The sequence below is a fragment of the Cnephaeus nilssonii genome, assembly GCF_951640355.1.
Source record: "Cnephaeus nilssonii genome assembly, chromosome: 20".
NCBI classification, from domain to species: Eukaryota; Metazoa; Chordata; class Mammalia; order Chiroptera; family Vespertilionidae; genus Cnephaeus; species Cnephaeus nilssonii.
The window spans coordinates 38,460,229-38,472,171 of record NC_137091.1 but is presented as its reverse complement, the minus strand read 5'-3'; the positions used below and the strand labels follow the sequence as shown (position 1 = coordinate 38,472,171).

At 53.1% G+C, this 11,943-nt stretch overlaps 1 protein-coding gene across 2 annotated transcripts; it reads right to left on the bottom strand.

Moving 5' to 3' along the window:
• Positions 1–585: 585 nt before the first annotated feature.
• LOC307116013 (cytochrome P450 2A13) lies at positions 586–6,547 on the bottom strand (the record flags this gene model as incomplete). Of its 2 annotated transcripts, XM_079799626.1 has the most annotated exons (9): positions 586–767; positions 1,313–1,454; positions 1,926–2,113; positions 2,549–2,690; positions 3,675–3,851; positions 4,283–4,443; positions 4,585–4,734; positions 5,724–5,886; positions 6,368–6,547. In XM_079799626.1, the coding sequence occupies 9 exons, from the start codon at positions 6,545–6,547 to the stop codon at positions 586–588; spliced, it is 1,485 nt and encodes a 494-aa protein (XP_079655752.1). The 2 variants fall into 2 exon arrangements, with proteins under 2 accessions (XP_079655752.1, XP_079655753.1); XM_079799627.1 differs by lacking the exon at positions 5,724–5,886 and having other exon boundaries at positions 6,358–6,547.
• Between the last annotated feature and the right edge of the window lie 5,396 nt (positions 6,548–11,943).

Below are 11,943 nucleotides of genomic sequence, written 5' to 3'. Positions count from 1 at the left end.
CCCTCCCCCATGCACAAATTTTGTGCACCGGGCCTCTAGTATTGTATAATGATATACGAAGTTGTCATTTTTTTTACTTAAAAGGGGTGATCTTTAAGAATCCACTCAAAGGACAGTGGGCTACATATAGTCATCCCTGCACAGATCTGTGTTTGAGTACTTGCTGAACACTTATTGTGTTCTTTGGTATCTCAGATAGAGACTTAAACTTTCTGAGCCTCAGCTGTGTCACCTGTAAAATAGGAATGAACACAGTTCCCATACCATAGGTTTGTGAGCATTAAGGGAGGTGAGTGTGTAATGCTTTTAGCACAGAGCTGACACAGAGTACTTGCTCAATAAATAATAGCTGCTACTATTATTATCACCGTGCATGGTATAGTGTAAGGTTTCACTTTATCTCACCCCAATGAAGGTTCTATCTCTAACACGGTGGACAGACAAAGCCCGTCGGTTTCTTCTTACTCTCCTATCCACCTTGCACCTTCTTTTCCTCCACCACACCCCCCATCCTTAGCACCTCCTCTCCAGATACCGCCCTCCCATTTGCTCCTCCCACTAGCCCTGCCAGGTGGCAGCTCTAGCTCAGCGTGGCAGGAAGCTCATGGTGTAGTTTGGTGGGATGGTGGCAAAGCCCACATGTTTCGGGGACACGTCGATATCCTTGGGTGACTGCGGGGACTTGAAGCGGAAGTTCTGCATGATGGTGGTGAGCAAGAGAAAGAGCTCCATTCTAGCCAGGCCTTCTCCAAAGCAGTACCGCTTTCCTGACAAGATAGGGTGGGAAGGGTGGAGGTGAGGCCTACTCTCACTGCCACCTCTTCCCTCTCTGCATCTCCAGCTGCATTCTCCCCGGGGAGGAGGGGACGAAATACTGTGGCCTGGCCACTTTCAGAGAAGTCACTCATCCTGTCTGAACCTCAGTTTCCCTTGTACATGGGATGGGGGTGAGCTATAGTAGGCTGTAGCAATGGGAATTTTAGACGACCCTCCCCCTAAACATACACCTATGGCTGCTGTGCTATCATCTCCTTAGGAGTCTGAAGAATTCAAGTGACCTTGGGCAAATCTCCGACTCACTCTGGGCCTTGATTTTCCCATCTCTGAAGTAGGTACAATCACCCCTTTCCTTTTGCCTGAGTTTTGGTAGGTGTTAGTTAAGAGGGCTACAGTTGGTTGGCTGCAGGGTAGATGATCAGAGGGACTTCCAAGCTGGAGAAAGCTACTAGGCTACGTCTCAGAGAGGGGAGCTGGAATGACGGAGGCCCCTGTTGGTGTGACGGGTGGCTTGGCCACAGACAGTGGTTCTTACCAATGGAGAATGGCACAAAAGCATCACTCTTCTTGAACTGCCCTTTCTCATCTAGGAAATGCTGGGGGTTGAAATCTCCAGGGTTGGAGAAGAACTTGGGGTCTCTTAGCACGGAGCCCAGCATAGGAAACACTTCAGTGCCCTGGTGGGGAGGAGGAAGGGTTGGACAAGGTGAAGGGGGAACAGGTATGCTGAGAGCATATGGGGTTAGAGGGGGAATGTGGGTGCTCTAGGTGAGGAGCAATGGGAGCCAGGGTCCTGTCTGAGGGAGGAGCTTTGAGGGATGTGACATTTATGTTCCTAAGATAGGAATGTTGGGGAGTATGGCATCTGTGTCTCCTGAAGTAGAAGCTTTGGGGTACATGCAGTTCATGTCTCTCAAGGCAGGACGTTTGGGGGACATGGGATTCATACTCCCTGAGGCAAGAGGTCTTGGGGAGATATGGGTGGGTTAAAGGGACCCATATCTGAGTGGGAAGGTTGAAGTGACATGTGATTGGGGAAGTCTGTGGTTGAGGGAGGGGGACAAGGCCTGGGAAGCTTCTAAGGAGGATGGGGTGCTGGGTCACAGGGTGCAGGTTGGAGGTCCCTCTAGCCTGGGCAAGGGCTGCACCTTAGGGAGGAGGAAGTTCCGAAACTTGGTGTCCTTGGTGACTCTGCGGGCCACGCCCATGGGGATCATGTCTCCGAATCTCTGGATCTCGTGGATCACCGCCTCTGTGTAGGGCATCTTGGCCCGGTCTTCGAACTTGGGCTGACGGTTTTTGCCAACCACCCGGTCAATCTCCTCGTGGACCTTGGCTGTGGGATAAGGGGGAGTATGTTTAGGTATCTAGGAGTCTTGGGGCAGGAATGATAGCTTCAATATGTGCAACTGGATCATTCATATGATCATTCGAAACAGAGGTTGGTCATAAGCGTTGTTGGCACAGGGTCCTGTTAACCTGGTTGTGCCAGGCTCATGGGGGGAGCTGCGAGGGGGGAGTCTTGGGCGGTGGTCTGGAGGGGCAGGTAGTGGCCACTTGGAGGAGCTATTTACCAATCAGTTCAGATATTTTCAATATGTTAACAGCGAATGAAAAGTGCCTGGTCCTATTAGTGAGTATCATCACCCAGTTTCCTGATAGCAGGGTGTGTCTGAGGGTCCAGAAATGTGAGAGAGGTGGGGACATTGCAGCGGGCTCAGAGGAATTTTGAGGGTCTGTGGCCCTCACTTCCTGCCCCCTCCAGCCTTACCCTCCACATCTGGGTGCTTCATGAGCATCAGGAAACCATAACGCAGGGTCGTGCTGACCGTCTCGGTGCCCGCAAAGAAAAGGTTCAGCGTGGTCAGTACCAGGTTCTTCAAGTGGAACTCTGTGTTGGGGTGCTTTTGCTCCTGCAGAGAGAGAGATGGCTTCAGGCCAAGCCCACTCCCCCATGCTCTCAGGGCCCTTCTGGGGTTTTCCCTCTGGACCCACTTCGTATACATCTGGGCCAAAGGTGGGAAGAGGGACCCTAGTCCTGCCAGGCCTTTTCCCAGGCTGGTGGCTCTACCCAAATGTTCTTCGCACACTCCTTACCCAGCTGACTATCTGCTCTTTAATCACCCACTTCGTTGTTGCTTTTTAATTATAGAAATACTTAGAAATGAAGGAATAGGGACAGGGAGCGAGAGAGACCATGATAGAAGGCATCAGAGAGAGGTGAAGAGAGACATTTTCTGAGACACAGACCGGATTTTAAGCAACAGCATCCTATTCCTTCACTGAAAGTCTTGAAGCTTACCACGGAGAATCCACTCCCTGATCCTTTCACCTTGAACTTCAGACTCCATAAAGCCCATCCAGTTAGGAGGGGGGACCCTCCAATGCCACATAGTAAAGCCAGGTCACCTGTCCACACAGGTGTACCCGACAACCAAGGAATGAAAGGTAAGAGCATGGTGGCTGAAAGCACCAGCCTGGGAGTCTGAGAGACCAGAGTTGGAGCTGGGTTCCACTGCTCCCCCGTTGCATGACCTCAGGACAGTATAAGCTCCATGGCCCTTACACTCTCTGGGCCTCAGTTTCCTCATTTGTAACATTGGGGTCACAGTAGAACCTTCTCCAAGAGCTGGTGTGAGTGTTAAATAGGTGAATGCCGTGAAGTTCTTATAATAGTGCCTGGTGCACGGTAGTGGCATAGATGCGCTTATTATGATGATTTCCATACACAAGTCCTGCCCATGGGTGAAGGCTCAGTGGAGAGAACAGTGAATTATAATTGGGGTCCTGAGGGTTATGAATGGGGAGGGGGGTCATCTGAACGAGCCTCTGTTCTCCCCCGCCTGATTTTCCTCTGCTAGGCTTTGGTCTTCTTTGCACTGGCTGCTGGCAGGTACCTCCTGCATGCGGATGAGGAAGGAGTCGATAAAGTCCCGCGGGGAGTTGGGATCCAGTGTACGCTGGTTCTGCTCCACCTTCTTGGCTATAAAGTCCTCCAGCCCCTGGAGCTCCTTAAATGCCTGTTGCTGTGGCCCCGGCAGGTGTTTCATCACCGAGGAGAACATCTCATAGAGCTGAGGGGGGGGAAAGGGAAGGACAGCTGTCGCTGGGCGTCACCTGAAGGGAGCGGGGCCTGTCCGGGTGTCTAGGTATTGAGATGGGCTGGATGGAAGCAGATGTCTAAGTTTTCATGCGGGATCAGCGTGCGGGCTCCTGTCCAAGGATTGAATAGTAGATGAGGTGGATGGAGACACACACCCAGATGTCCTTCCTTCCCTTTCTTTTGTGGTAAGGGGACTATCAGCTGACATTCCAGGTATTGGAGACTGGGTAGTGGGCACCTGTCCTGAGTTCCTGTTCAACTGTTCAGTTGTCCAAGGGAGACGGCTGGTTTTGAGGGGGCCCTGGTCTGGAGGAGGATAGGGGCTGGGGCACCGGTGTCCCTATAAGCAGGCGGTGGCTGGTTGTGCAAGGGCCACAGCAGAGCCAGGTCGGGGTCAGTTACCTGCCCCGTGGATGTGGCTGTGAACTGGAAGCTTCCCAGCATCATGCGCAGCAGTGAAAGGAACTCTTTGTCCTCATAGTCAAAGCGGTCCCCGAAGACAATGGAGCTGATGACATTGGAGACAGTTCGGCTCAGGAAGAAGGTGGGGTCGATGAAGGCACCTGGGGGTGGGGGGAGAGGGAGAGTCAACTTGGTGGTCGGATGCCAGTCTGAGAATTCGAGGAACGCCTTCCCCCAACCTGGTTCCCCTCCCAGGCCAGACGCCCGTTCTCCTCCTCTGCTCTCGGGGATCCCAGGCTCACCGCGCGTCCCCCGAAAGGCCTCGATGAGGAAGCCCGCCTCCTCCTGGATGCGCTCCTCGATGCCGCGCTTGCCCACACCGAAGTCCCGCAGCGTGCTGATGGAGAAGCGCCGGAGCTGCTTGGCGCGCTCCCCGTTGCTGAACGCCACTCCTGGGGCGGGTGGGGGATGTAGGAGTGGGGAGTGGCCAGAGAGGGGCGGGGTCAGAGGGAGTGGGGGAGGGGGAGAGAGAGAGACAGAGAGAGAGAGAGAGAGAGAGAGAGAGAGAGAGAGAGAGAGAGAGAGGGTTTGGCTCAGTGGATAGAGTGTCGGCCTGAGGACTCAAGGGTCCCAGATTCCATTCCAGTCAAGGGCATGTACCTTGGTTGTGGCACATCCCCAGTAGGAGGTGTGCAGGAGGCAGCTGATCGATGTTTCTCTCTCATCGATGTTTCTAACTCTCTATCCCTCTCCCTTCCTCTCTGTAAAAAGTCAATAAAATATATTTTTTAAAAAAGAAAGAAAGGGGCAACACGGATGTACAGAGAAACAGAGAGATGCAGAGACACTCAGAGAAGGAGGCAGGAGGGAAGGAGGGGAGGGGAGATATGTGGAGATCTGGGAGGTGGGGGTAAAAATTGAGAAGGATTCTAAGACTGAGCTGGAAAAGGGAGAAAAATGTATACAGAGACACAGAGAGGGTCTGGAAGAGAGAAGAGGCTTTTACCAGGAGGCAGAGGCGTGGGGATTTTGAAGCAGAAATAATGTGAGATTCTAAGACAAAGGAAAAAGAGAGGCAAGGAGAGGGAGAGAGAAACACGGGGAGGCACAGAAGCTGAGAAGGAGAAAAAGACAAAATGACACATGGAGACAGAGGACCAGGGTTCCAACCCAAAAAGCCCAACAGCTTCTAAGAGATGCAGAGAAAGAAGAGATACCTAGTGAGAGAGAGCTGGGAGATAGGGCAGAGAGAAGCAGGGAGACGCAGAAACACTAGGACACGTTAGAGAGGACACAGGGATACACAGGAACGGGGACAGAGGGGACAGAGGAAGGGCTCGGCCACAGCCTTGAGTGGGTAGGTAAGTTGGGAGGAGAATGCTGGGAAACTGAGGCCATCAAGTCTGCTGGGCCACATCCCCCCACCCAGCGTCCCCCTCACCATAGCCTTTGAAGAGCCAGTCAAAGGTGGCCTGCTCTCCTCGCCCACTGAATTCCTCAGCCTGGTCCACCAGAGCCTCCTTTACAGCCTCCTGGCCACACAGCACCACGACCCTCCGAGTGCCCAGGTGGACGGTGAACACCGGACCGTAGCGCTCGCTGAGCTGATGGGGAAGCGAGGGAGTGGTGAGAGGGAGCCGCCCAGCTCTGAACTGACTCTGTCCCCATCCTCACAGGCTGGGATACATTCTGCCCAAGTTCTGACAGTCAAGGAACTGGGCATCCCAAGATCTGGTCTCTCCTGGCTAGAACCCCAGTACTAAACCCTCAGAACTCCCCCCTATCGTCCTGGCTGGTGTGGCTCGGTTGCTTGAGCGTCGTCCTATGCACTGAGGGGTCACCAGCTTGATTCCCTGATTCCAGGTCAGGGCACAGGCCCAGGTTTTGGACTCCAATGATGTTTCTCTCTCTTTCTCCCTCTCCCTTCCTCTCTCTCTGGAATCAATAAAAACATATATTTTAAAAAACAACCTCCTCCACCCCTAGATTTCAGTCCAACCTTGCCAATCCCCTGCCACCAAGTCTCAGCCAGACTGGGCAGGCCCCCACCCCCACCCGACCCCCCATTTCCCTGCCTGGTGACACCTTCATGAGGGAGCTGTACATCTGCTCTGTGTTCAGCTGCAAGTAGTTCCCGATGAAGGGCAGTGCTGGGGGACCAGGAGGCATCTTTCCCGAGAGCTTCCTTTGCCGCCAGACAGACATCAAGACCATGATGGTCAGGCAGGACAGCAAAGCCGCCAGCAGCAGCCCCGAGGCCAGCATGACGGCCGCGCTGAGTGAGAGTCACATGGTGATGGCTGAGGTGGCTTGTCTTTATACTACCTGGGAGAGAAGGGCGGCCTTGGGTCCCGATTATACAACTGTCTCATTTCGCCTCCCAGTTACACACCCCCCCCCCCCCGCAACGTTCCCGCCTAGCTTGGGGTGCAGCCAGCAATGGAGGAGGGAGGGACTCCAGGGCAGATTAACAAATCTGAATTTGTGGCTTCTCCTGAGGGGCCAGCCCAGGACTGTGGACTTGGGGACTGGGGGATAGTAGACAAATTTCAGAGCTGAAGATTCTGGAATATTTGCATGTGTGAGCCCCTGAGCTTGGGATTTGAGCCTCAGAGTGAGAAAGAACACCAAAGTTGTGGAGTTTGGGAGAGAAGAATAAAAGAGTTAAGGGTATTGGAATAAGACAGACTAAGAGGCTGTGGATTTGGTAATCTTCTGCTGAGGAGGGATATAGGTTTAACGGTCTCAGGATTGGAGATTCCAGAGGATGGATTTGAGGGTCTTGAGGGGAAAAGCACCCCAGCAGTGGATGTGGGCTTCCTGGGGGAAGAAATATATGAGGAGTCCACTGGGTCATGGAGTCCGCTCCTGACCCAGATGCTAACCTGCTTTTGTTTTGGACATAATACAGCTTCTTGATGCCCAGAATCCTCATTGGAACCTCAAAGCGGAGTCAAGATGGCATGCCACAGAACTGCCCTTCTCCAGTTGGAAAAGGGAGAGAAAACGAGAGCCACATTTCAGTGGAAATTTCCACAGAACTGGAGAAGAGTAACTCATGGTCTCAGTTGGCAGAGGGATGGGCCAGGACTTGGGAAATATTGACAACTGCAATACGGTACCAAAAAACCCCAACTGTCTGAAGGGTTATTTACAGAGAGCCACCGTGACTCCCTGCCCAGGGGAAACCCACCAAGTTGATTGCATGATTTCTATTGATATTATTATTATTATTATTATTTATTAATGCTTCCCTATTTTATAGAGGGTAAGATGAGGGCAGAGAACAGAGAGTGGGCAGGGGGCACATATGTCTCTCCTGCTCTCTACTTTTATTCCCTCTTTCTGGGATTGGGTTTGCCACCTGTGGAAAGGTTATATTTGAGGGCAGAGAGAACCATAGGAGGAGAGATTTGGGTAAGCGTCAGTGCTGGGGACCGAGGTGGGCCCGGAGACGCTGAGGGGGGAGAAGAGAAAGCATGAGTGACTCCGCTGTCCTTTCCTCACTGGCATTCTTTCTTAGTCATAAGGACAGTCTCCCCTTGGTGAGCACTAACTGTGGAGATTGGGTCTGAATGCAGGTCTTGTGGAATCTTTATAAGAACGGGCTGGGTCATTATCGTTCTTACTTTGCAGGTAAAACCAAGACTCCATAAAGCCACTTGCCGGAGGTCACAGGTAAAAAGTGATGAAGCTGGGCTTGGAATCCTCTCTCCTGCTTTCTCCACTGACTGGCCTCGCCCACCCTGGGGGCCAAGGGGAGACCAAGTTTAGCAGCAGGTGGGTGCTGAGATGGGCATCGGCATTGGCAGGTTCTGCTATTGGCATCAGGTAGCCCTGGGACAGAGGGCCATCACGTTGGCATTGAGCTTGTGTCCAGGTAGACACTAGGATTGAAAAGAAGTTGACACTGAACTTGAAACCAGGAGAGCAGTAGTAGAGCACCGCTGGTGACAAGAGCGCTCTGAGAGAAGACCCAAGTGGCCATTGAGGCTGGCTTCCAGAAGGCATAAGGGTGGCACCATGTGGGCTCCGAGGTGGATCCCAGCAGGCTCCAGGGCTTGGGTGGGGGACCCAGGCAGAGGGGTCATAGCCAGAACGGGGATCCTAGGGAGCTGTAGGATCCCAGAAATGGCACCTGGCACTTTGTAGGTTCAGGGTGAGCCCCTACAGGGCTAAGAAGGACTTTCCATGGAGGGACAGGGAGTGTTGTGAGGGAGAATTGCAGGCAGAGGAAGAAGCTTGTATTAAGGTGAGAGCCCCGAAGAGTAGGGTTGGGTGCTCTTAGAGTGTACAGATCGGGGGCTGTGTTCACCCATGAACCTGGAGGCGTCAGCAGGAGTCAGGCCATATGGAGCCTCATGCAACTTGTTGGGGAGTTTGGATTCTGTCTAGAAGCAAAAGGAATCAACTATTTTCACTTAAAAAAAAAAAAAAAGGCAGATTCTATGGCGCCTTATTGAATGTTCTGTTAACACCTCCCTTGCTTTCCTTTCTTCTCTATGGCCTGTACCCAGGTAGCTAGAGCTGGCTTTGCCCGGTTTGGGCCGCTGTTCAATGGCATCATTTGTATGTGCCCGGTGACACGCGTCTCCTACTCACATCGGGGCGTGGGACTCGCCAAGCACCCGGCACAGAAGCGGATGTGTTTTCTGCGTTGTGTGCCGTTGGAGGAATGAGCCCGGCTTCTTCTCTCTGCAGACACGCGGGTGGCCCATTTTGCTGTTGTGAACCGCAGGGCTGTGTGTGTGTGTGTGTGTGTGTGTGTGTGCCTCCCGGCACTCTGTGCACAGGGGTTCCTGGAGGCACACAGCTGGGACTGCAATCGTGGATCCCATTCTGCGGGGACTGTCCCACGAGCGGTGCGTGAGAGCGCCCTTCGCCACATGCAGCAGCATCTCATTGCGAGGGTGACCAGGCGCTGTAGGCACCTGTGGTTCCTGCTGGGCGCCCACAGGGACCTCAGCTGACCCTCCCCTCGGACCCTCGGGTGCAGGGTCTGGGCTGACTGTAGTCCTGAGTCCAGGAACAGTGGAGCCTGCTTTTCTGGAACAAATCAGAGACCCCACAGACAACCTGTGTTGGGGGGTGTTGTATGAGACCACCTCTTCCTCTGCCCACACCTTCCAGAGGTCGGAAGGTCCTCCCTGCGCCTGCAAAGACCATCTCCTGCACTGCCCTCCCTCTGTGTTTGAACACATCAAATGTGTGCCCATGAGGCACTCTGCGGAGACACTCCTGCCCAGATCTCCCCCGGCTCCTTGATCCCTCAGTCCCTTCAGGTCTGTGCCCAGGGACCTTCTCTGACCACTTTTGTCGTCACAACTTGGAGATGAGGTACCATTGGCATCCAGGGGGCAGAGGCCAAGGATGCTGCTGAGCACCCTACAATGCATAGGACAGTCCCCACAGCACAGAACAATCTGGCCCAACGTGACGTAGCATCAAGGCCGAGAAAGCTTGGTTTACAGTGAGATGAGACCTGGGCTAGGTATTCTATTGAAGCATAGTGACCTCCATCTTCGGTAAAAACTGCTGTTTAAAATTTAACCCTGCTATAACTATTATTGCTAGTCTCATTTTCGGTTCCTGTAAGTGTATTCCTAGTATCACATGAGCTCACTCATGTATGGGGAAAAGATGAACATAGACTGAAGAACAAGAACAGCATTGATCAGACTGTCAGACCTCAGAGGGAAGGTAGGGGAGGGTGGGGACAAGGGAGATAGATCAACCAAAGGACTTGTGTGCTTGCATATGAGCCTAACCAGTGATCACGGACAACAGGGGGTGGGGGGCATGCGTGTGGGGGGGTTGGGAAGGGATTGGGGGGGGGGGGTTGATGACAAATATGTGATACCTTAATCAATAAAGTAATTAAAAATAAATAAATAAAATAAAATAAAAATAAAATTTAACCCTGCTATTCTGACTTCTGTAAACATTATGCTTACATAAACTATGCCCCAGACAGAGTTGTCAGTGCTGGCACCAGGCCAGGCCCTGAGATATGGTCTCAGGCCTGTCCCAGCACACAGGACTTTTTCTCAGAAGGCCCGGAAGTCTCATTCCAAATTTGGAAAACATAGAGCTGAAAAAAAAACATAAATAAGGGAGACTTCCACCATATTGGCCCTAGAATTTGAGAAGCAAGATTTTCCTCTGGGCCCGCTAGCGCTGTCGCACAGGACTCCAAATAAATGTGGCTTATTGACTAAAGGCATCTTCTGATTTACAATATAACACCATACGCATTATGTAAGTTAGTCCTCGTGGAGTGAGGTATTATCATCACGCCCGCTTTACAGATGCGGAAACTGAGGCTCAGAGAGCGGGAGTGACCTGCTCAAGGTGCACAGCGATCAAGAGGCAGAGAAGCATTTGAATGTGAGTCTGCTTGACTCCACTACCCCAAATGGTCTCTGGTTCCCCCCCCCCCCTCCCTTTTCCTTGTGACTGACTGCCGGCAGATCAGCTAGCTTCGTGCTGCAGTAGATGGGCACCTAATACAAACCACATGCCGAAGACCCGTGGTGTGGGGGAGGGCCTGGTGTGATCTTGGTCCCACCCGCATGCCTCTGGGTCAGTGGGGGTCTCCCTCTGACTCCCCAGCCCCTGAGCTCTTGTGGGTGGGGCAGCAGAGAGCTGACAGGGGCCAGGGTGTTGTCCTCCCTGCAGACACTGACTCAGGCCCAGCTCCTGGGCCTCCTCTGTGAGTTGGAAGCTGACAGCAGAGGGGACACGTGGGAGAAGGACCCTGTTATGTCTGATGTGATGTTCCTAAGCCAGAGGTGGGCTGTGGGTGCCATAGTTGAGGGTATATATTTGCATCGTGTGAGTGTGAGTGTGAGTGTGAGTGTTTATGTGAGTGTGTGAGTGTGAGTGTGTATGTGAGTGTGTGAGTGTGAGTGTGTGTGTCAGTGTGTGTGTCAGTGTGAGTGAGTGTGTGTGTGTGTGTGTGTGTGTGTGTGTGTTTGATGCTAGGATATTACTATCGTTGAGGAAGCTGCAAACACTGCTATTTATTTGTTTCCTGCAGCCTCTGAGCTCAGCACCTCTCCTCTCCTGAGAGCAGAAGAGGTCACCACAGGGAGGGGAGGGGCCCAGGCTCCCTGGCCTTCCCCCTCCCCCCCCCAATTGCTCCAGCTGCTCCCTGTGGTGTCAGCTGTCAGGGACAAAGGTCCTTGGGCCTCTCCCCTCTGCCAGCCAGTCACCCGCCCGAGGCTAAAATAAACATTTACCGAAGCACCAGGCCATGTTTGCTTAAGCCTCGGGGTCACTGCACACACACAGCCTCTGTGGAGCAGTCTCCCCTGCAGGCAGAGAGCAAGTAAGGTGGCAGCAGTGACTCCATTTTGGCCCGTTGTTTCTGTTTGTAACAAAACTGATTGGGCAGGAGGTTGTCCTGGCCGAGGAAGATACACGGGCAAAACGGAGGGCAGGTGAGAGCTGTGGCTTCCTGGCCCGAGTGCCTGCCTGTGGGGAAGATAGAGATGCATCTGAGAAGTTCAGCGGCCCCACCTGGCTGGCCGGGGCCTTAGGCTTTATCCTGAGGCGGTGGGGAGCTCTGGATGGCATTTAAGCAGGGGGAGGCCTGCTCAAGGTTGAGGCAGCGTGGAAAAGGGGCAGGAGGGGTGGGGTGGGGTGGGGAGCCTGGTTTC